The sequence below is a fragment of the Oncorhynchus mykiss genome, chromosome 18 (assembly GCF_057628025.1).
Source record: "Oncorhynchus mykiss isolate SJ-2025 chromosome 18, ASM5762802v1, whole genome shotgun sequence".
In the NCBI taxonomy this organism is placed as follows: Eukaryota; Metazoa; Chordata; class Actinopteri; order Salmoniformes; family Salmonidae; genus Oncorhynchus; species Oncorhynchus mykiss.
The window spans coordinates 19,880,152-19,904,520 of record NC_143039.1 but is presented as its reverse complement, the minus strand read 5'-3'; the positions used below and the strand labels follow the sequence as shown (position 1 = coordinate 19,904,520).

General features: G+C 47.6%; 2 protein-coding genes across 5 annotated transcripts; one reads left to right on the top strand and one right to left on the bottom strand.

The window, feature by feature from the left end:
• The first annotated feature begins 712 nt into the window (after positions 1–712).
• LOC110497022 (periodic tryptophan protein 2 homolog) lies at positions 713–12,277 on the top strand. Its single transcript, XM_090207671.1, has 18 exons — positions 713–920; positions 1,015–1,127; positions 1,284–1,478; positions 1,579–1,722; positions 1,908–2,043; positions 2,406–2,629; positions 2,836–2,979; positions 3,184–3,254; positions 3,348–3,484; positions 3,787–3,935; positions 5,627–5,925; positions 6,172–6,352; positions 6,484–6,631; positions 7,777–7,951; positions 9,962–10,180; positions 10,382–10,532; positions 10,701–10,775; positions 11,453–12,277. Exons 1-18 carry the CDS (start codon positions 903–905, stop codon positions 11,610–11,612), a joined length of 2,739 nt encoding a protein of 912 aa, XP_090063797.1. The 5' UTR covers positions 713–902; the 3' UTR covers positions 11,613–12,277.
• LOC110495542 (glycerol kinase) lies at positions 12,003–24,344 on the bottom strand. 4 transcript variants are annotated; one of them, XM_090207672.1, is made up of 20 exons: positions 23,943–24,344; positions 22,824–22,897; positions 22,605–22,711; positions 22,444–22,521; positions 22,253–22,332; positions 21,933–22,070; positions 21,335–21,444; positions 21,157–21,223; positions 20,896–20,913; positions 18,670–18,705; positions 18,488–18,555; positions 18,319–18,361; positions 18,097–18,177; positions 17,886–17,964; positions 17,545–17,641; positions 17,238–17,443; positions 16,976–17,119; positions 14,829–14,915; positions 14,311–14,397; positions 12,003–13,833 (listed from the first exon to the last, which is right to left on the bottom strand). In XM_090207672.1, the coding sequence occupies exons 1-20, from the start codon at positions 24,033–24,035 to the stop codon at positions 13,823–13,825; spliced, it is 1,704 nt and encodes a 567-aa protein (XP_090063798.1). In that variant the 5' UTR covers positions 24,036–24,344; the 3' UTR covers positions 12,003–13,822. The 4 variants fall into 4 exon arrangements, with proteins under 4 accessions (XP_090063798.1, XP_090063800.1, XP_090063799.1 ...); XM_090207674.1 differs by lacking the exon at positions 14,311–14,397 and having other exon boundaries at positions 23,943–24,316; XM_090207673.1 differs by lacking the exon at positions 20,896–20,913 and having other exon boundaries at positions 23,943–24,301.
• Positions 24,345–24,369: the final 25 nt, after the last annotated feature.

The window sequence follows — 24,369 nt, the reverse complement described above, 5'->3', positions numbered from 1 at the left end:
AATACGATCAATGATCTGCATGACATGAGAGAACACTTCCAGCTCCGTTCCTTCCGGGAAAATATTCCACCAGAATGCCATCCTTCCTTTGAAAACTGTTCTTCTCAGACAGTTCTGTAGCCCCCCCCACCCTCTCTCTCCATCTCTCTTTGACTCTCTCTCTCTCCGTCTCGTTCTCTGTCTCACTCTCTCTCTCTCTCCGTCTCTGTCTGTCTCTCTCTCTCTCCGTCTCTCTCTCTGTCTCTCTCTGTCCCCCCCCCCCCCCCCCCCCTCTGTCTATTGTCTGATATTTGGGGACTATCTATTGTGAATGAATTATTGGGACAGACAGGATTGGTGTATGCAGCAGACTGCATTCAGTTCTGGTGCACAATTACATCTTATGATCAATGATCTAGTACAATCCTGTAGGTAAATAATGTGCACTTTGTCTGCAGGGAGCTGATTGTTTACTGTTTCTTCCTAATATGTTAATCTGTCAAGAGTAAACACCATCTAACCTACTTTGTAATTGGATTAACATTCTTTACAAGTTTATCCGTCTGCACAATGTAAAGCTACAAAGCTTTGCTTATGACTCAGGGTTATGGGGTTCCCACGGATATATATGGCAATATAGGAGGCTATTTAAATTGTGTAACATACCAGTCACCTTGAGGAGTTTTGTATGGTCTCAAAACAATATTTGTAACTTTTCACTTTCACGTGCATTTATACCCTCCTCGACGCTAGAGGGCTCTGTAGATTTCCCTAACAACTCGTAAATTGCCCTTTTTACACACGGAAATGACTACTGTCAACATGCCGACACATGTGTGGCATGCTTGAAATAAATGAATGTACTCTTTCTGTGATGTTTATGATAATTTAAATAATAACAAATATAGGGAACAACTACCAACATGAAGTTTGCTTACAGGGTAAGTGATACCACTTAGTAGTCTGTATCTGCTTGCTAGCTTTAGTGGTTAGTTAGTTAGCGAGTTGGCTAATCTTTCTAATTTCTGCCTGTAGTTTTCCAATTTGTTGGGAGCTGTGTATCGTCGTGGGAATCTGAGTTTCTCCAAGGATGGCAACTCTGTGATAAGTCCGGTGGGAAACCGCATCTCCGTCTTTGATCTAAAAAAGTAAGATGGCATCTGATTATAGGATTCCTTTTATCTGCTAACTAGCTACATGTTATAGCTAGCTAGATTCCTTTACAAGACTGTGTTGATTAAAATACGTTTTTAACTTATTGCATTTGGAGAACAGACTAACTGATCACGTTCTCTTTCTAACAGCAACAAGTCAGAGACACTGCCAGTGTCCACTGCCAAGAACATCACCTGTGTCGGCCTCTCCCCCGATGGGAACCTGGCTATACTGGTGGATGAAGATGGAGCCGCGTTGCTGATCAGCCTGATCACAAGGGCTGTTCTCCATCACTTCCACTTCCACAAACCTGTGGCCAGTATCCGCTTCTCTCCTGATGGCAGGTCAGTCCCTCACACATCATGACACACGCTGCATTGCTACATCATTACATCAGCTGATGTAGCCTAATGTCTGTTGGTGTGACTCTCTCCTGGTCCTCAGGAAGTTTGTGGTAACCAAGGAGAATGTAGCGTTGATGTACCACGCTCCCGGGAGGAACCGGGAGTTCAATGCCTTTGTCTTGGACAAGAGCTACTACGGACCCTACGATGAGACCACCTGCATCGACTGGACCGACGACTCCAAGTAAGTCACTGGCCCACCTAGAACATGTTTCATGTCACCTGGCAATGGAAAACCAGCTAACACTGCTTACCCCGACCACTGGAGTTTAGCATCCCCCAGTACACAGTTTTGTCTTGTGACCCTTCATTATATAATGGTAGTAGTAGAGAGAAACCCCCTGCCTTAACTCTGTTTTCCCCACGCAGGTGCTTTGTGGTGGGCAGCAAAGACATGTCTACCTGGGTGTTTGGAGCCGAGCGCTGGTCCAACCTCATCTACTACTCTCTGGGGGGACACAAGGACATCATGGTGGGCTGCTTCTTCGAGAAGGACAGTTTAGATGTGAGTGTTCTCTCTCGGGTTTCCCCCTCAGCCCTTCTCTGTGTCCAACATGTTCTGGGTTTCTCTCTGTGCCCTGTGTGTGTTTGCAGATTGGAACCTGCGTGTGCTTGTGCATCATTTACCGTATGTGAGTTAAAGGGATGCTTCGGGATGTTGTCAACGAGGCCCTTTGTCTACTTCAACAGTCTGACAAACTGGTGGATACCATGTTTATGTCTCTGTGTCCAGTATGAAGGACGTTAGAGGTAGCACAATGACTTGAAGTGTATCATGCTATCATGCCAAAACCCCAAAATATCCCTTTAAGTGTGTGTGTGTGTACATGTTTCCATAGTGACCTGCTGAATATGTGTGTGTTCCAGTTGTACACAGTGAGCCAGGATGGGACGCTGTGTGTGTGGGAGAGTGATACGGAGCTGGACGGGCTGGTTCTGAGAAAGACCAGGCTACCAGCGGAGAGAGGAGAGGAGAAGGAGAGAGGAGAAGGAGAGGAGGAAGAGCCCAGAGGAGAGGTGATCAGAGGGAAAGGAGAAAGACCCAAGGAGAAGGAGGGAACCAAGAACGTCAGATACAAACAGAGGAGCAAGTATGTCATCTCACAAACATGTTGAAGTATCTGTGGTACAGCAGCAGACTGCCAACGGCTTGTCTGGCCAGGAGTCTAACCAACTCTTACCAAGCCATTTACAAATAAACATTGATGATACTTACATTTGTTTTGGGCCGACTGAGTGTTACCGATGTGAGGTTGGTTTCTGATTGGACGCTGCCTGTTGTGTTGGTCTCCATCAGACACTTCTTTAACAAGGAGGGTGACTTCAACAACCTGACGGCTGCAGCGTTCCACAAGCCCACACACATCCTGGTGACTGGGTTCGCCTCGGGGATCTTCCATCTCCACGAACTGCCCGAGTTCAACCTCATCCACTCCCTAAGGTCAGGGGTCATACACACAGACACACGCACACACACTAACTCCTCGACTGTTGAACCACTCAATGACCAGTTTCATTCAGGCCCCAAGTCTGCAGTTCTTGCTCGTGGGTGTCATTCATCATAAGTTGTTAGGACAATTAGGTTTTGTTGTATTATTGACTAGTAGCAATAACTGAGCCTGTATGTTTTCATGTGTTCTCTCAGTATCTCAGACCAGAGGATCGCCACAGTGTCAATGAACAGCTCTGGCGACTGGATAGGCTTTGGCTGCTCAGGTATGGTCTCATGGTGTCTCAATTAACATACCCAACTAGCACATCCCAAATATCATCAATTACCCGTGTGACATGTGACCGTGTGTTGTCCAGGTCTGGGCCAGCTGCTGGTGTGGGAGTGGCAGAGTGAATCCTACGTGTTCAAACAGCAGGGACACTTCAACAACATGGCCGCCCTGGCTTACTCCCCCGACGGACAGTACATCGCTACAGGAGGGGATGATGGGAAAGTGAGTTCTTATACGTTTTTCTCCATGGCCTGTTAGCTGCTGTATCTCCGTTGTTCTGTTGTGCCAAACCACGTTGGCTGTATGATACGACATTTTTGGAATACCAAGGCCATGAAAATGGTGACCCTGGCCGTGACCCCACTCCCTGCGGGAGCTTTAGGGGGAGTTGAGATATGCAAGAAACACAATTTAATTATACAACAAGTATAAGCACCCCCAAATGATTCTATGGTTAGGTAACAGCAGGATTTTCCTGTGTTTTCAAACAGGCATGTGAATGCTGATGGTTTTCTGTGTTTCAGGTGAAAGTGTGGAACATGACCAGCGGCTTGTGCTTCGTCACGTTCACAGAACACACCAGCTCTGTCACTAATGTCACCTTCACCTCCAGAGGCTTTGTCATCGTCAGCGCCTCCCTGGATGGAACGGTCCGAGCCTTCGACCTGCACAGGTAAGAGAAGACACCTGGTGAAGGTCGCTTCACACCACGCCTACACACCACACCTACACGCCACACCTACACACCACGCCTACACACCACACCACACCTACACACCACGCCTACACACCACACCTACACACCACGCCTACACACCACACCTACACACCACGCCTACAAACCACACCTACACGCCACACCTACACACCACGCCTACACACCACGCTTACACACCACGCCACACCTACACACCACGCCTACACACCACGCCTACACACCACACCTACACACCACGCCTACACACCACGCCACACCTACACACCACGCCACACCTACACACCACGCCTACACACCACGCCTACACACCACGCCACACCACACCTACACACCACGCCACACCTACACACCACACCTACACACCACGCCTACACGCCACACCTACACACCACGCCACACCTACACACCACACCTACACACCACGCCTACACGCCACACCTACACACCACGCCACACCTACACACCACGCCACACCTACACACCACGCCTACACACCACACCACGCCTACACACCACACCACGCCTACACACCACGCCACACCTACACGCCACACCTACACACCACACCTACACACCACACCTACACACCACGCCTACACACCACGCCTACACACCACACCTACACACCATGCCTACACACCACACCTACACACCACGCCTACACACCACGCCTACACACCACACCTACACACCACGCCTACACACCACGCCTACACACCACGCCTACACACCACGCCTACACGCCTACACACCACGCCTACACACCACGCCACACCGACACACCACGCCACACCTACACACCACGCCACACCTACACGCCTACACACCACACCTACACACCACGCCACACCTACACACCTACACACCACGCCTACACACCACGCCTACACACCACGCCTACACACCACGCCACACCTACACACCTACACACCACGCCTACACACCACGCCTACACACCACGCCTACACACCACACCTACACACCACGCCTACACACCACGCCTACACACCACGCCTACCACACCACGCCTACACACCACGCCTACACACCACACCTACACACCACGCCTCCACACCACACCTACACACCACTCCTACACACCACGCCTACACACCACGCCTACACACCACGCCTACACACCACGCCTACACACCACGCCTACACACCACTCCTACACACCACTCCTACACACCACGCCTACACACCACGCCTACACACCACTCCTACACACCACTCCTACACACCACGCCTACACACCACTCCTACACACCACTCCTACACACCACTCCTACACACCACTCCTACACACCACGCCTACACACCACGCCTACACACCACTCCTACACACCACGCCTACACACCACACCACAAACCTGTTTAAGACAGACATGCACAATACTCAATTAAAACGACAACAAACTAGCAATGCAACATTATATAAACCTTCCAGGAAACATGTTTTCCCTTTCAATCACATCCACTAGGAAGGTTTCATAGAGACACAGGCTCTATGGTTAATGAGTGGTTCATACTGATAGTTGATTTCAATCACATCCACTAGGAAGGTTTCATAGAGACACAGGCTCTATGGTTAATGAGTGGTTCATACTGATAGTTGATTGTCTGGAACTCCTGTATCTACACAGGTACCGTAACTTCCGTACGTTCACGTCTCCGCGGCCGGCCCAGTTCTCGTCTCTGGCGGTGGACCCGAGCGGGGACCTGGTGAGCGCTGGGGCCCAGGACTCCTTCGAGGTCTTCATCTGGTCCATGCAAACTGGACGCCTGCTAGAGGTCCTGGGGGGCCACGAGGGCCCGGTGAGCTGTCTGTGTTTCAGCCCGGTGCAGTCCATCCTGGCCAGTGCATCATGGGACAAGACGGTCCGCCTCTGGGACATGATGGACAGCTGGCAGACCAAAGAGACGCTCCGTCTCACCTCTGATGGTAAGTCCCGCCTCAGTCTCCCCTCAGTCCCTTCCACAGCTCTCTGACTGACAGTCATGTTAATGGGATAGTTTCCTGCTAAATTAGCATTTCTTCCTAATTTTCCTAATCCAGAGTTGTTAGTTGTTTCCAGACAGACACTTAGTCGTAGTGTGGCCGAGTGTAGAGACGATTTGGGATTCAGCGGAAGTAATGGTAGTAGGGGAAACACTGAATGAATGTCTCTGTGTCCGATTGGTTGTGCAGGCCTGGCGGTGTCGTACCGGCCGGATGGTCAGGAGCTGGCCGTGGCCACGCTGGACGGAGAGATCTCCTTCTGGAGCCCCCAGTCAGCCAATCAGACAGGCTCGATCAGCGGACGCCACGACCTGAAGATGGGACGCAAGGAGACCGAGAAGATCACCTCCAAACAGTCTGCCAAGGGCAAGTGAGTGGAATAACCTGTGTGTTTCTGCCAGGGTCCTGGTTATTGGACCAACAGTTCATTTCCCTGGCAGCCTCTTAGCAATTACCTTCCCTTCGGGCATTAAGTGTGGCCACCCGTACTGTGTATTCCAGGTCCTTCACATCGCTGTGCTACTCTGCAGACGGGGAGTCCATCCTGGCTGGAGGCCAGTCCAAGTTTGTCTGCATCTACAACATCAGAGAACAGATCCTCATGAAGAAGTTTGAGATCTCCTGCAACCTGTCCCTGGACGCCATGGAGGTACAATAGTGACCACAGGTTGACCTGTACACCTACAGAGCATATATACAGTACACCTACAGAGCATATATACAGTACACCTACAGAGCATATATACAGTACACCTACAGAGCATATATACAGTACACCTACAGAGCATATATACAGTACACCTACAGAGCATATATACAGTACATCTACAGAGCATATATACAGTACACCTACAGAGCATATATACAGTACACCTACAGAGCATATATACAGTACACCTACAGAGCATATATACAGTACACCTACAGAGCATATATACAGTACACCTACAGAGCATATATACAGTACACCTACAGAGCATATATACAGTACACCTACAGAGCATATATACAGTACACCTACAGAGCATATATACAGTACACCTACAGAGCATATATACAGTACATCTACAGAGCATATATACAGTACACCTACAGAGCATATATACAGTACACCTACAGAGCATATATACAGTACACCTACAGAGCATATATACAGTACATCTACAGAGCATATATACAGTACATCTACAGAGCATATATACAGTACATCTACAGAGCATATATACAGTACACCTTCAGAGCATATATACAGTACACCTTCAGAGCATATATACAGTACACCTACAGAGCATATATACAGTACACCTTCAGAGTATATATACAGTACACCTACAGAGCATATATACAGTACACCTTCAGAGTATATATACAGTACACCTACAGAGCATATATACAGTACACCTTCAGAGCATATATACAGTACACCTACAGAGCATATATACAGTATACCTACAGAGCATATATACAGTATACCTACAGAGCATATATACAGTACACCTACAGAGCATATATACAGTACACCTACAGAGCATATATACAGTACACCTACAGGGCATATATACAGTACACCTACAGGGCATATATACAGTACATCTACAGAGCATATATACAGTACACCTACAGAGCATATATACAGTACACCTTCAGAGCATATATACAGTACACCTTCAGAGCATATATACAGTACACCTACAGAGCATATACACAGTACACTGTGCTAATAGAATGGCGGCTAGCTGTCTTCTGGTCAGATGTTGCGTGAGATTGATCTCGTCTGTTTTCTATCTCCTTCAGGAGTTCTTGGACCGGAGGAAAATGACAGAGTTTGGGAGTCTGGCGCTGGTGGATGAGGGGGTGGGCGATGGGGACGGGGTAGAGCTCAGTCTGCCAGGGGTTAGGAAAGGAGACATGAGCTCTCGCCATTTCAAGCCTGAAATCAGAGTGAGCTCTCTCCGCTTCTCTCCTACTGGTTAGTATCAGGATTACAAGTGTCTCATCTGAGCTGGTTCTGCTGAAGAGTCCACCTGGTGCATCGTTCTGTACCACGGATATCCAATGTCAACGCTTATCTTTCCCCTCCACCTCTCTTCTCTTCTCTTTCCCCTCCACCTCTCTTCTCTTATCTTTCCCCTCCACCTCTCTTCTCTTCTCTTTCCCCTCCACCTCTCTTCTCTTTCCCCTCCACCTCTCTTCTCTTCTCTTTCCCCTCCACCTCTCTCTTCTCTTTCCCCTCCACCTCTCTCTTCTCTTTCCCCTCCACCTCTCTTCTCTTCCCCTCCACCTCTCTTCTCTTCTCTTTCCCCTCCACCTCTCTTCTCTTCTCTTTCCCCTCCACCTCTCTTATCTTTCCCCTCCACCTCTCTTCTCTTTCCCCTCCACCTCTCTTCTCTTTCCCCTCCACCTCTCTTCTCTTTCCCCTCCACCTCTCTTCTCTTTCCCCTCCACCTCTCTTCTCTTTCCCCTCCACCTCTCTTCTCTTTCCCCTCCACCTCTCTTCTCTTTCCCCTCCACCTCTCTTCTCTTCCCCTCCACCTCTCTTCTCTTCCCCTCCACCTCTCTTCTCTTTCCCCTCCACCTCTCTTCTCTTTCCCCTCCACCTCTCTTCTCTTTCCCCTCCACCTCTCTTCTCTTTCCCCTCCACCTCTCTTATCTTTCCCCTCCACCTCTCTTATCTTTCCCCTCCACCTCTCTTCTCTTTCCCCTCCACCTCTCTTCTTTCCCCTCCACCTCTCTTCTCTTTCCCCTCCACCTCTCTTCTCTTTCCCCTCCACCTCTCTTCTCTTTCCCCTCCACCTCTCTTCTCTTTCCCCTCCACCTCTCTTCTCTTTCCCCTCCACCTCTCTTCTCTTTCCCCTCCACCTCTCTTCTCTTTCCCCTCCACCTCTCTTCTCTTTCCCCTCCACCTCTCTTCTCTTCCCCTCCACCTCTCTTCTCTTCCCCTCCACCTCTCTTCTCTTTCCCCTCCACCTCTCTTCTCTTTCCCCTCCACCTCTCTTCTCTTTCCCCTCCACCTCTCTTCTCTTTCCCCTCCACCTCTCTTATCTTTCCCCTCCACCTCTCTTATCTTTCCCCTCCACCTCTCTTCTCTTTCCCCTCCACCTCTCTTCTCTTTCCCCTCCACCTCTCTTCTTTCCCCTCCACCTCTCTTCTCTTTCCCCTCCACCTCTCTTCTCTTTCCCCTCCACCTCTCTTCTCTTTCCCCTCCACCTCTCTTCTCTTTCCCCTCCACCTCTCTTCTCTTTCCCCTCCACCTCTCTTCTCTTTCCCCTCCACCTCTCTTCTCTTTCCCCTCCACCTCTCTTCTCTTTCCCCTCCACCTCTCTTCTCTTTCCCCTCCACCTCTCTTCTCTTCCCCTCCACCTCTCTTCTCTTTCCCCTCCACCTCTCTTCTCTTTCCCCTCCACCTCTCTTCTCTTCCCCTCCACCTCTCTTCTCTTTCCCCTCCACCTCTCTTCTCTTCCCCTCCACCTCTCTTCTCTTTCCCCTCCACCTCTCTTCTCTTCCCCTCCACCTCTCTTCTCTTTCCCCTCCACCTCTCTTCTCTTTCCCCTCCACCTCTCTTCTCTTTCCCCTCCATCTCTTTTCTCTTTCCCCTCCACCTCTCTCTTCTCTTTCCCCTCCCTCTCTCTTCTCTTTCCCCTCCACCTCTCTCTTCTCTCTTCTCCCTCCACCTCTCTCTTTCCCCTCCACCTCTCTTCTCTCTTCTCCCTCCACCTCTCTCTTCTCTTCTCCCTCTACCTCTCTCTTTCCCCTCCACCTCTCTCTTCTCTCTTCTCCCTCCACCTCTCTCTTCTCCCTCCACCTCTCTCTTCTCTCTTTCCCCTCCACCTCTCTTCTTCTCTTTCCCCTCCACCTCTCTCTTCTCTCTTTCCCCTCCACCTCTCTCTTCTCCCTCCACCTCTCTCTTCTCCCTCCACCTCTCTCCACCTCTTTTCTCCCTCCACCTCTCTCTTCTCCCTCCACCTCTCTCTTTTCTCAGGTCGTAGCTGGGCTGCTACCTCCACGGAGGGTCTGCTAACCTACTCTCTGGACGGGGCGCTGGTATTTGACCCCTACGACCTTGACCTGGACGTGACCCCCGCCAGCGTCCGCCGACAGCTGCGCCAGGCCAAGTGGGCAGCAGCCATCGTGCTGGCGTTCCGCCTCAACGAGACCGCCCTCACACAAGAAGTCCTGGAGGCCGTGCCACACCACCAGAGTGAGTGCTCATGGGCATTTAATTGAATAATGTCATGTGACTTTAATTTCTGGTAAAAAGTGCTGCGATCTGTACTTGTTTGTAAAAATGAGAGGTTGGGTATTGGAGGATGTAAGAGTTAGTTTTTTGTAACCACAGACGAGTAGATTATCATGGAAGTAGTCACACGCCATCAGCATGTCCTGTGTGTGTGTGTTTTAGTCACCGTGGTGTGCGGCTCCCTGCCTGACGTCTATGTAGAGAAACTGTTAGGTTTCATAGCATCAGCCCTGGAGCGATGTGGTCACCTGCAGTTCTACCTGAGCTGGTCCCAGTCTCTCCTCACGCAGCATGGACAGAAACTCAAAACCAGGTGGGTACTGCTGGCCACAAACACACCATAGAAATAAGCCTGTTTTCTTCCGTATCAAAAACAGTTGACCATTTACTGAGAGGAGACAGGCCATCTTGTAGAGTCATTTAAAGGATTGTGAAGCCACAGCAGAGGGCAGACTGATAAACACTGGTTTGTGGTGATCAGGTCAGGAGCTGTTCTCCCCACCATTCAGTCACTGCAGAAGAGTATTCAGAAACACTTTGAGGATCTCTCAAAACTGTAAGTCCAAATATATTACACCTCTCTCTTATTTTAACTTTTTCTTTTCTCACAAAGTTATGTTTTGTCTCGGTACAGATCTGTGTGTGTGTGTGTCCTGCAACAGTGGGGAATGTGGTCGTGTTCATTTGTCTCTGTGTCCTGTATCAGTGGGGAATGTGGTCGTGTTCATTTGTCTCTGTGTCCTGTATCAGTGGGGAATGTGGTCGTGTTCATTTGTCTCTGTGTCCTGTAACAGTGTGGAATGTGGTCGTGTTCATTTGTCTCTGTGTCCTGTATCAGTGGGGAATGTGGTCGTGTTCATTTGTCTCTGTGTCCTGTATCAGTGGGGAATGTGGTTGTGTTCATTTGTCTCTGTGTCCTGTAATAGTGTGGAATGTGGTCGTGTTCATTTGTGTCTGTGTCCTGTAACAGTGTGGAATGTGGTCGTGTTCATTTGTCTCTGTGTCCTGTATCAGTGGGGAATGTGGTTGTGTTCATTTGTCTCTGTGTCCTGTATCAGTGGGGAATGTGGTCGTGTTCGTTTGTCTCTGTGTCCTGTATCAGTGGGGAATGTGGTTGTGTTCATTTGTCTCTGTGTCCTGTATCAGTGGGGAATGTGGTCGTGTTCATTTGTCTCTGTGTCCTGTAACAGTGTGGAATGTGGTCGTGTTCATTTGTCTCTGTGTCCTGTGCAGTTGTGACTGGAACATGTACACCATCCGCTACGCAGTCGCCCTGTCCAAGCAGAAGGGTGTGAAGAGGACAGCGGGGGACGCTCTCTGTGACAAGGACGAGAGTGAGGACTCTGAGGTGATGAGCGAGGACTCTCTGGAGGAGACAGACATGCTCGTGTAGGATGCAGCCACAACCTCTTGAGTGGTGGACTTCCCTTCATCCACTCTGACCTGAATAACCATTGACTGGTGTGAAGCAGACCCACTGCAGTTCTTCTACATCTAACCACTGATAAAGGAAAGGAGACAAGGAGAGGAAGCCACTCAAGAGTACGGTGATGCAGCTTCAACAAGGTTCTGTTCCAATATCCACACTAGCATACCACTGCTACATTCCAATGAAGCAATGTATTGGGCAAGCATTTTAAGTACTGTAGTATGCTAGGATGAACATCGGAATGTAGCCAAGAGACACTGACCTCATCACACAGGGCCTCTCCCAGTGCCTTCTGGGAAATCAAGATGGCCACCAATAGGCCAAAGGAGAAGGACTGTGGCAGACCACAAAGGATTAACCTGTGCTAATGAAAATCTGTTTATTTACAACAAAGTAGATGTAAACATGTGGTTGTTGTTGTAGTAAACCGTTTGAAAAATGACTGATGAATAGTTGTGTTAAGTTACCTGGATCACCACCAGCGCCTGAAATAGTGATGGGGAAAATGTATGCAATATTATTTTGGATACCAAGTATCAGTTCTATATTTGTCATCTTATAGAATGGCTGAGTGACAAGCTGAGTTGCTAGTGATACTAAAATAAACCATTTTATTTCCTTTTTATTCATCAGCTGTATTAAAGTTGAAAGTAATTTTCCTAACCCTGATATGCAGGTCTGTACAGGCTGACATTTGGACAACTGGTTGTTCATCTCATAAACACCACATGATAAATATACATGTCCACAGTACAGGGGTCAGCTAGATGCATTAATCATACCCGGTGACAATAGAAACCAAAGAAATCAATTGTCCCTCGAGTGGCTTGAAAGTTCCTTTAAGAACACTACTGGTCTCCATTTGACTTTAAATATGAAGACTCAAATCAGTCAGACTAGGCAGAAGCAAGAATTGTGCTGCCTTGCTGGATTCAATCCGTATTGAGTCATCGTATACCGTGAACAGTCTCCAAACATCGCCTTTAAATCTCAACCAGCTGTAATGCAGATCTTCCAAGATATGGATTGAATCCAGCCTTTAAAGTCTGGTGTCTTCCAACCTGAAACCTTTATCTATTTTACTTACTGTGTTTAAAATGCTTACTCTGGACAAGGCATCCATTGGCCAAATTTACAGTAGTATTCAGTTGCCATAGAGACATTTCTTTTTGGTACATTAAATCATATATAATGGGTCCCTTACTCAGGCTGCGTCCCAGTCAAAGGTTATACTCTACATAGAGAACAGTACCATATGGGACAAACTCTCACTTAGAAGTGAAGTTGCCCCAGATCTAGGATCAGCTTACCCCAGTCCTCCCTAAGAGGGGAACACTAACCACCTCCAAATCAGTGCATAAGGGCAACTATATCCTTAACCAGTCTGTCTATATACATGGCAACTTGAAAGTAACCACAAAGACTAGTCCTTTACAATAACCCTGCATTACCATTTCTTAGGGCCACGAGATTCAAGTTCTGCTCTCCAGGCAGTGGGTTCAACCAAACAGGGTTAGAAAAGGTTCATCTCTCAGACCATTTACATACTAAACAAACCCAGGACAAAATCTAACGTGCTCCAGAAACCCACATTGCAGTTCATTGCAAGGCCCTTACCAACATCAGGCTACCTTTCCAAGATAACATTGGGAGAATTCGTTCAAGCACAACAGTGAAGGGAGGAATGTGTGACAGTGACAGCAGGGCAATGTTACAATTGACAGATTGTGTTTTTGGATTAGATGAGGAAGAGTTGTGTTCCGTGAACAGCACTACATTAGTGAATATCCTTCGACAAACTGATCGTTGACCAAAAACAAGGAACCAAAAATGACATGGATAGATATTGCATACACAACCCATCCCATATTCACCACCCCCCATTCACGCAGTCACACAAGAAGAGCAATGTCCATTAGGATGTAGAGCAACATCATTCCTAAACACCAGATTTATTCATACTGGGTCCATTCCACACTACAGTTCCCATCAGCTACTGGGCTCCAGGCCAACAGTTGGGTTCCCAGGTAACGGTTGGATTGGAACGTTTGTGTTTTGGCCATTCAACCAAAGGTACGGGGAGGGAGTGGTCCGGGAAAACTGAAGAAGAGCAGGGTGTGTCCTTTCCTGGACCCGCCCCTTCTGATCCACTGCAATGCATCACGGGCCACAGTCTACCTGTGGCCTAGGTAAAAACAAACACAAAGAGTTTAATAAAACCAGGCCACATAGGAGGGGATGTTTTTCTATAAATGCCAGGGATTGAAACTACAGGGTAATGTCATGCAATTGATGCAAGCTGGTAGTATCACTAAGTCTTGGAAGGAAGAGCTAGCAGGTGCTATGGTGTTACTGCAGGAGAAACGATAAGGTAAAGCATGTGATTGTTGCAGTAGAAGCAGGTTGGGAGAGCTAACTAGTCAGTCTAACTTTGTTAGGACAAGAGTTAGAGTTAGAACAAAGGATACAGATTAACCACAAACACACCACTTTATCCCTCAGATCAACTAAAAGCTAGTCTATATGATAGAGTACACACCACACACACACACACACCTGTTCAGTCAGATTCATCCTTGCTCATACAAAGTACATGTTTCACACACACACACACACCTCTCTCATGCACTGTTAGCACATCCAAACTAAAGCGGACACTGACCTGCGATGTATTTTGCTCCAATTAACATTAACATGCTACCCAGAATGTAAAAGCCCAGTGGGACACTACTGAAGATACTAGTTTCACCTGGACGATGTCCAAACCCAGGTCCAATTCAAGCCAGACAGGAGAGAGAGAGAGAGAAACAGCGGGACACAGAATTACCACCTCTAGGTACAGCTTAACCAGCCTGTTCCAAGATCCCTTTATTTCTACTGTCTTGCCAACTCCTACGGTTATTGGCGTGATGATGACCATAAGAGTTGGCAAGACAGCACAAACAGGCCTGGGACCAGGCTACAGCTCAACAACATCGCCACTCTAGATTACAATGTCTTGGACTTTTTCAGTTTAGAAGTCGACTGTGTTTTTAGGAATTGGAACAGCCACCCAGTCTGTCACTGTATTCATTAGGGGCGCCACTGTTCAGTCTTACTGACCCTGGTTGTTATACACGGTGCTATTATGGAGCAGCCTACATTAAACCCGTCAGTATTGAAGTGGAGAACAGTCCCTACCATTTCCATTAGAGATGGGTTCAGTGGTTTCCCAGTTCATGGCTCTCTGTACGGCCTTCTTCCAGCGAGCATATCGAAACTCACTCTCTACAGAGCACAGAGGTTGAGAACACGAGAGAGGGGGAGAACACGAGAGAGCAAGACAGAAATAAATACATCATCCCATTTATTCACATGGGCACAACAGCAAACATTTTGCAGTTTGCTGGGTTCATGTATATTGTCCTTACCATAGGCTCCCTGACCTCCAGGGTTCATAGAGAGACAGACAGATATATTTACCCATGTCTGTGTTCAAACGAATAGGAACGGCAAGCAATGAGATACGGTAACAGTGGTGTCCCTTACCTCCAGAATGGAGACAAATACTTTTGACCTACAGTACCAGTCATTCCAGGGTTTTACTTTAAACCATTTTCTACAGTGTAGAATAGTGAAGACATCAAAACTATGAAATAACACATCATGTAGTTACCAAAACAAACTAAAATATATATTTTTTATATTTGAGATTCTTCAAAGAAGCCACACTTTGCATTCTCTCAACCAGCTTCATGAGGTAGTCACCTGGAATGCATTTCAATTAACAGGTGTGCCTTGTTAAAAGTACATTTGGGGATTGTTTTCCTCCTTAATGCGTTTGAGCAAATCAGTTGTGTTGTGACAAGGTAGATGTGGTATACAGAAGATAGACCTATTTGGTAAAAGATCAAGTCCATATTATGGCAAGAACAGCTCAAATATGAGAAACAGTCCATCACAGGGCTCCCGAGTGGCTCAGTGGTCTAAGGCACTGCATCTCAGTGCTTGAGGTGTCACTACAGACCCTGGTTCGATTCCAGGCTCTATCACAACCGGCCGTGATTGGGAGTACCATAGGGTGGTGCACAATTGGCCCAGCATCGTCCGGGTTTGGCCGAGCTAGGCAGTCATTGTAAATAAGAATTTGTTCTTAACTGACTTGCCTAGTCAAATAAATATTATTTAAATCATTACTTTATGGCATGAAGGTCAGTCAAACCGGAACATTTAAAAGAACTTTGAAAATTTCTTCAAGTGCTGTCACAAAAACCCATCAAGCGCTATGATGAAACTGGCTCTCATGAGGACCGCCACAGGAAAGAAAGACCCAGAGTTACCTCTGCTGCAGAGGATAAGTTCATTGGAGTTAACTACACCTCAGATTGCAGCCCAAATAAATGCTTCAGAGTTCAAGTAACAGACATCTCAACATCAACAGTTCAGAGGAGACAGGCCTTCATGATCAAATTGCTGCGAAGAAGCCACTACTAAAGGACACCACTAAGAAGAAGAGACTTGCTTGGGCCAAGAAACACAAGCAATGGACATTAGACTGGTGGAAATCTGTGCTTTGGTCTGATGAGTCCAAATGTGAGATTTTTGGTTCAAACTGCCGTGTCTTTGTGAGACGCAAAATAGGTGAACGGATGATCTCCACGTGTGTTGTTCCCACCGTGAAGCATGGAGCAGGAGGTGTGATGGTGCTTTGCTGCTGACACAGTGATTTATTTAGAATTCAAGGCACACAACCAGCATGGTTACCACAGCATTCTGCACCGATACGCCATCCCATCTGGTTTGCGCTTAGTGGGACTATCATTTGTTTTTCAACAGGACAATGACCCAACACACCTCCAGGTTGTGTAAGGGCTAGAAGGAGAGTGATGAGTGCTGCATTAGATGACTTGGCCTCCATAATCACCCGACCTCAACCTAATTGAGATGGTTTGGACGAGTGATGAGTTGGACTGCAGAGTGAAGGAAAAGCAGCCAACAAGTGCTCAGCATATGCGGGATCTCCTTCAAGTTGAAAAAGCATTCCAGGTGAAGCTGGTTGATAAAAAAGCCAAGAGTGTGCAAAGCTGTCATCAAGGCAAATGGTGGCTACTTTGAAGAATATAAAATATATTTTGATTTGTTTAACACTTTTTTGGTTACTACATGATTCCATGTGTTATTTCATAGTTTGTCTTCACTATCATTTTAAAATGTAGAAAATAGTAAAAATAAAGACCCTTAAATGAGTAGGTGTGTCCAAACGTTTGACTGTTACTGTAGGTCTGTGTTCAAACAAATAGGAACTGCTAGTATTGAAATAAGGTAACAGTGCGTTACATGTCCCTTACCTTCAGGGTTGATTTGTGGCTCAAACTTCTCAGAGGTGACCTCACTGAGGTCCTCAGGACGCAGGCTCCAGACACTGACCCCCTCTGCTGCCCCCGCAGCCATGGCTGCCCCCAGGGCAGTGGTCTCAGGCATGGAGGGCTTCACTACAAACACATTCTTCCTTATCATTGTGGATATTAACATAAACATAGTTTGTGTGAAAGAGAGCGAGCGAAAGACAGACTTATAGAGACAAAGAAACAGAGAGAGAGAGTCTCTTACCAACGGGGATGCAGAGTATATCAGCTTGCAGCTGCATCAGTAGTCTGTTGGAGGTCATGCCCCCGTCCACCTGGAGCTGGGTCAGAGGGATGCCACTGTCCTGGTTCATCGCATCCAGGATCTCTCGAGTCTGGAAACAGACAGCTTCCAATGCAGCGAAGGCCAGGTGACTCTTGTTAGTGAACTGAGTCAGACCACAGATTATCCTGTGTATGAGAGCGAGATATTTTACACTTCTTGATTTAACGTTCCTTCTTTACCAAATGTAAGGGGAAAAGAATGGGCTCATTTAAAGACACGTACTCACCCTCGTGCACTGGGCTCCCAGTAGGGAGCGTACAGACCAGAGAACGCCGGGACAAAGTAACAACCATACGACGTGCCCACTGAAGCCGCCAGTTTCTCTGAGGATGAAGGAAACAAGGAGGAGAGGTATGGAGACGGGAGGTATGGAGACGGGAGGTATGGAGACGGGAGGTATGGAGACGGGAGGTATGGAGACGGGAGGTATGGAGACGAGAGGTATGGAGACGAGAGGTATGGAGACGAGAGGTATGGAGACGAGAGGTATGGAGACGAGAGAGAGTTATGTCATGAGGTGTTCTGGAACACACCCCTCTATTAGTGTTGTGAAGGACTTCCCCTTACCCAGCTCTGTGGAAGTCTGAATGATCCCCAGGTTGTCCTTCAGCCAGCGAACCACAGCCCCCGCTATGGCCACTGAGCCCTGGCAACGACCAATCATAGACCAGTAGGGGAATTAAGGACCAATCAGAAAATAGAACTGACAACAGACCGATCAGGTCAGATATGACTGCATAATAGTGCAGTACAAGTTTAATCTATGATCCATGCCTACCTCTAGCGCGTAGCAGGCAGGTTTGTCTCGACCTAGTTTGTAGGCCACCGTGGTTAGTAGGCCATGGTCCGACATGACAGGCTGCAAGAGATAACAGTTAAACAGATATGTTAAAACAGACCTTTCAAGAGACAGGCAAATACCTGTCTAGGCTGAGTGATGTCACAGATGAATGTTCCACATCTTAACATTTTTTTAAAAGATGATTTGGAAGAAAATCACCTTGGCTCCAGTGTTTCTGAGTAGAAAGCAGCCAGTTCCATATCTGAAAAATAATCATACCTGGTCACTGACGTTTGTCACAGAAAAATATCTCAAAACTATCTTACAGTACATCCCAAATATATGGTTATATCACCAGCTATGAAAACCTTATGGAGAGAAGTCTTACGTGTTTTTGGCCTGCCCTTCCTGAAAGCACATCTGTCCAACAAGAGCAGCCGATTGGTCCCCAAGACACTGTAAACAAAGACTGTTCAGATTGGTGGGAACAGGTGCCAATTACTCCTCATAACATCAGGAAATGTAATAAGAGACCTTGAACAGAGTAAGACAGGATGTTTCAAAACCTACCCCTGAGATGGGTATGCCACTAAGAGAGCCCGATTTCTGTCAAAGAAACAAAAACGTGTTAGAAAAATGAACCAGCTTCACAGCGTAGAATTCTGGCCTACTCTGTTACCACAAGACCCAGCAAAGAAAGACTGTATAAAACGCCATGTCAGTTTGATGTTTCAAGCTGCTGTAGAAGTGTTGCTTGTGTACGGACAGACTGTAGATGTGTTGCTTGTGTACAGACAGACTGTAGAAGTGTTTTACTCTACAGTACGGTGCTACAGCCAACAGAAGTTCTCGATGCAGCCAATCAAAGAGCATGAAGGAGACAGACGAATGCGGTTGTCTTGGAGACAAATGGTTTAAGGCACACAAGTCAAATATCTTCACTCCCATTGAACTCACTATAACCCTCAAATCACCAAAAGGGGCTAGGGATCGAAATGGAACGGAGACGACCGCAATGGAACTGAGTGGAAGAGTGAAGAGATTTACAGAACAGCTTGTAGAAACATGTCAACAGGATGAGGAGCAGCCAGACAGGAAGTAGACAGCAGCCCACTGAACACCTGGGCAAGGTGTGGGGCATTGCAGTAAGGTGTAGGGCGGCATCATCCACAGTAGCGGAGCGGCATGCCACGACAGGAGCAGGAAGCACACACCCATCCAGTACATTTCCAATCTGATCCAGAACGGTTTGGTGGATGTCTGTGTCTGTTTCAGTCGGACCTGACTACTCAAGATGTGTTCTACAAATACACTACAAAAGCATGTGGACACCTGCTCATCTAACATCTCATTCCAAAACCATGGGTATTGATATGGAGTTGGTCCCCCCCCCTTTGCTGCTATAACAGCCTCCACTCTTCGGGGACTTGCTTCCATTCAGCCACAAGAGCATTAGTGAGGTCGGACACTGATGTTGGGCGATTAGGCCCGGCTCGCAGTCGGCGTTCCAATTCATCCCAAAGGTGTTTGATGATGGGGTTTAAGTCTGGTCTCTGTGCAGGCCAGTCATGTTCTCCAACACCGATCTCGACAAACCATTTCTGTATGGACCTCGCTTTGTGCACGGGGGCATTGTCATGCTGAAACAGGAAAGGGCCCTCATCAAACTGTTGCCACGAAATTGGAAGTACAGAATAGTCTAGAATATCATTGTATGCTGTAGCGTTAAGATTTCCCTTTACTGGAACTAGGGGGCATAGCGCGACCCATGAAAAACAGCCCCAGACCATTATTCCTCCTCCACCAAACTTTACAGTTTGCACTATGTATTGGGGCAGGTATCATTCTCCTGGCATCTGCCAAACCCAGATTCATCCGTCGGATTGCCAGATGGTGAAGCGTGATTCACGCGTTTCCACTGCTCCAGAGTCCAATGGTGGCGAGCTTTACACCACTCCAGCAGACGCTTGGTATTGCACATGGTGATCTTAAGCTTGTGTGTGGCTGCTCGGCCATGGAAACCCATTTCATGAAGCTCCCAACAAACAGTTATTGTGCTGACGTTGCTTCCAGAGGCAGTTTGGATCTCAGTAGTGATTGTTGCAACCGAGGACAGACGATTTTTTACGCGCTACAGCACTCGGCGTTCCCGTTCTGTGAGCTTGTGTGGTCTACCATTTCGCGGCCGAGCCATTTTTGCTCCGAGATAGTTCCTCTTCACAATAACAGCACTTACAGTTGACCAGGGCAGCTCTAGCAGGGCAGAAATTTGACAAACTGACTTGTTGGAAAGGTGGCATCCTATGACAGTGCCATGTTGAAGGTCACTGAGCTCTTCAGTAAGGCCCTTCTACTGCCAATGTTTGTCTATGGAGATTGCATGGCTGTGTGCTCGATTTTATACACCTGTCAGCAACGGATGTGGCTGAAATAGCCGATTCCACCAATTTGAAGGGGTGTCCACATACTCTTGTGTGTGTAATATATATATATATATTATGTGTGTACCATGAAAATCTGTTTCACCCAAACTTTTAAAATGCTTTACATCCTATACAATAAAGGGGGGGGGGGATCCCTATAAGTACATTTAGGGTGAGGCGTAACTCCCTAAAAATAAATATATTTGTCTCAAAGCCTTAAAGTCTTGCTCAACACATCTAACCGTCTTCTCAATGGCTTGGAAATGCACCTTTGGATGGTTCAGTCACTGACACAGAAGCAAGATGACTGGGGATCACGTTCTGACAGAGCATTAACAGTGATGAGGACATCGATGAAGACCCCAATACTCACCAGGCTAGAACATATTTTCTATAGACAACAGGGACACACACAAAAGAATGCTTGTGACAACACCTCAAGCAAGTACAGACTATGAAAAACAGACTACATGCCCTACGAATGTGATTCATAAATGCTTATGATTGGATAGAAGTACAGCTAAGCACAGGTTGTTACATAATAATCATAAGCATGTTGAATAGACAGAGCAACGCTTCATAATTCACCTTCTCCCAACCCACAGACATTCACACAAAGACAATGGGGACTTACCATTAAGCCGTAGATTTCTGAGGAACTCCTCACTTTTGGGAGAATCTCCATTGGAATATCAAAATACCTGAAAGAACGTGTCAAAAACAGGAACAAGTGTAAATACACAGAAGATATGGTCTGTCTCACTGAATGGACATGTATGAGGGGGTACACTATGTACTGGATGTTCACCTACTTGCAAAGCTCTGGGTCCCAGTCCAGGGTGTGGATGTTAAACAGCATGGTCCTGCTGGCGTTGGTCACGTCTGTGCAGTGGACTCCCCCACTCTTCCCCCCTGTCAGACACTGTGGGGGGGCAAACACAGACACCTGTCAGACACTGTGGGGGGGCAAACAGACACCTGTCAGACACTGTGGGGGGGCAAACACAGACACCTGTCAGACACTGGGAGGGGGCAAACACAGACACCTGTCAGACACTGTGGGGGGGCAAACACAGACACCTGTCAGACACTGTGGGGGGGGACGGAACACAGACACCTGTCAGACACTGGGAGGGGGCAAACACAGACACCTGTCAGACACTGTGGGGGGGGGGGGGGCAAACAGACACCTGTCAGACACTGTGGGGGGGGGGGGCAAACACAGACACCTGTCAGACACCTGTCAGACACTGTGGGGGGGGGACAGACATTACTGGACACATGTAAGATCTAGTCAGAAACAGAGGACAACTTGTCTTGGAGTAGACAAGGCCATGGTGGGCCTTTCCTATCCTTACCACTCACACACAGACATCATAAACCCCATCTAAAGAGGTGTGTCCCTCCTACCCAGATGAGCCAGGAGTCGACGGTGCCGAACATGGCTCTGTGTGTCAGGACTGCCTCAGCGACCTCGTCCACATTATCCATCAGCCAGCGAAGCTTCACAGCACTGAAGTACGTACTGATTGGGAGACCAGTCTTGTGCTGAGCAGAGAGGGGGGACAATTATAACACATACCTCAGAGGTAGAACTGAGCTTATTCTTTTGTTTTACTTCAGATAGTTGGAATAGTTGGATTGTTTCTAGGACATTTGCCTTTGACGTCCAGATAAACTAGGCCTGATAAAACATGACTGTCTGCAGTCGGTGTTCCCCGGCGTCTCACCTTCAAATGGTTCTTGTTTCTCCCAGGTGTCTTGTTGATCAGACGCTCCACGGTCGACTGGGTCCGCAGGTCCAGCCACACTGCACACAACCAGCACAACCTGGGTCTTTAAAATCCTTCCAGGCCTTAGATGATGGCTTTATAGGTCATGAGGAAAGAGATGTGAACACAGGCACATATTCATATCTCACCGATAGCATTGTAGAGGGGCTCGCCTGTCTCTTTGTCCCAAACCAACGTGGTCTCTCTCTGATTGGTCACTCCAATGGCTAGAAAGGTTCACGTTTGGTGAGTAAAAGTGACAGTCTGTAATATGAGGAAACATTTGCGTGTGTGTGTGTGTGTGTTTTACCTTTGATGTTGGAGATGTCAATATTGAGCTGGGTGAGTTTCTCACAGGTTCTCTCCATACACTCGTACACAGACTGCAGAATCTCTTTGGGATCCTCTTCCACCCACCTAAACAGAGGGTTAAAGGTCAGAGGTTAATAGACCTCAGAGGTTACAGGTCATCCAGTTTGAATGGAACTAATAGGGGATTTGTAGAGGCAACACGGCTGCATGTACCGACCCTTCCTTGGGGAAACTCTGGTTGATCTCAACCTGGTGGTGACTGAGGAGCTCGGCTGTTTTAGCATTGAACACCTGGGGATGAGAAGAGAGAACAGGAGTGAACATCTGGACCAAAGCATCTCTGCTACCTAAACCGCAGAGTGGAACTGAAAAACAACTCATGACAACAGATGAAAACAGGAGAGACGGACAACAACAGGAGAGACGGACGACAACAGGAGAGACGGACGACAACAGGAGAGACAGCACACAGAGTTATGATGTATCAGTTGTGGGAGAGGAGAGAAGAGGGGACAGTGTTAAGGGAGACGGGACAGACAGCTCCATGCCCCATCACAGTAGTATCCTCAACAGCAGACACCTCTCCAGGAAATGTGACAACAATAACACGGATAGCTCTTTAACAAATCAAAAAGTGTCCTTGTTAGTCATTAGCTTTCACACACACCCACCCCTCCTTTCCTGCCTGCCCTTCAGAGGGCTAGTGAAACATTGAGATTTTAGGGGTGACCCGTCAACCTGTCCATTCTGGTCCAAACTGGCTTCCGTAGGACACAACAGCTGGTTTCAATGTGGGGTAAGAAGATGCCATAGGGGAATAGCAGCAGGGGGAGGACTGGGACAGAGTGAAGGAGAGAGTCCCTCCAAGCCTACTGTTACACAAACTTCAGGCACTGGAGGATGTGCTGGTCTGCACAATGAATGAATTACAGACTCAGCATTTCTATAGCGGCTACACATTAGAACAGGATAGTCCTATCAACAAAGGGCTGGCGTGTGTGTGTGTGTTCAGGATGTCGCCGAAATGACATCCAAGAGGAAGACAGTAATTTAGTCAGTTAGCTAGGAAAATTGAGTGAACTGTCCCTTAGTTAGTCCCACTACAGTCCTGCGTGTCCATGCATGAATGAACGATTACTAAACAACACATCTGCAGGAAGCACAAACATTCCGTCGATAGGACTAGAATAGAATGTGTACGGCTATATAGGTTACATTAAAAAGCTAATCGGAGAGTTATAACGAAATCAACCGGGTGTCTAACTAGGTTATTTAAAGGACATTCACCGTTAGGCAAGAAGAACCATTCAATGCGACTGCGGGGGTTGTAACTCACCAGGAACCGCGTCGAGCTCGTACCCTGGTCAATGGCAGCAACGAGTGGCCCCAGCATTACCCTGCTCGAAGACGCAGCCATTCTACTGTTCATGTGCCCTGTGTCCTTGCGGTGGTCGGGGCTAGCACTGGACTGTAGCTGGTTTTCTTTTGCCGCTGCCTGTACCTAGCTGCTGACACTTCGACCGCTTAAACTCACAGAGACGCATGCGTGAGACTGCTTCTGATGACGCAGCAGCACCAAACATTGCTATCAGGGATCCTTGGGACGTCCCTACCCTTTTACCTAACCATAACGCTTACCTACAGTAACCATTTTAAATATCAACGTCAATGGACGTCCCAAGGATTCCAGATAGCGCAGACCAAACCAATGCGCAGGGATAGGGCGCGAATAGCCAATGGCGTGAGGGATTGGTGTTTCCTTT

Bases quoted from the DNA above. Each gene is read 5' to 3' on its own strand.
- LOC110497022 (XM_090207671.1), top strand. The intron at 1,723-1,907 runs GTAAGTCACTGG...TTCCCCACGCAG, and splicing joins GACTGGACCGACGACTCCAA to GTGCTTTGTGGTGGGCAGCA. The intron at 6,632-7,776 runs GTACAATAGTGA...TATCTCCTTCAG, and splicing joins TGTCCCTGGACGCCATGGAG to GAGTTCTTGGACCGGAGGAA.
- LOC110495542 (XM_090207672.1), bottom strand. From the start codon at position 24,035: ATGAACAGTAGAATGGCTGCGTCTTCGAGCAGGGTAATGCTGGGGCCA. The intron at 22,333-22,443 runs GTGAGATATGAA...GGTTGTGTGCAG, and splicing joins GCCCCTCTACAATGCTATCG to TGTGGCTGGACCTGCGGACC. The intron at 18,556-18,669 runs GTAGGTTTTGAA...CTTTGTTTACAG, and splicing joins GTGGCATACCCATCTCAGGG to TGTCTTGGGGACCAATCGGC.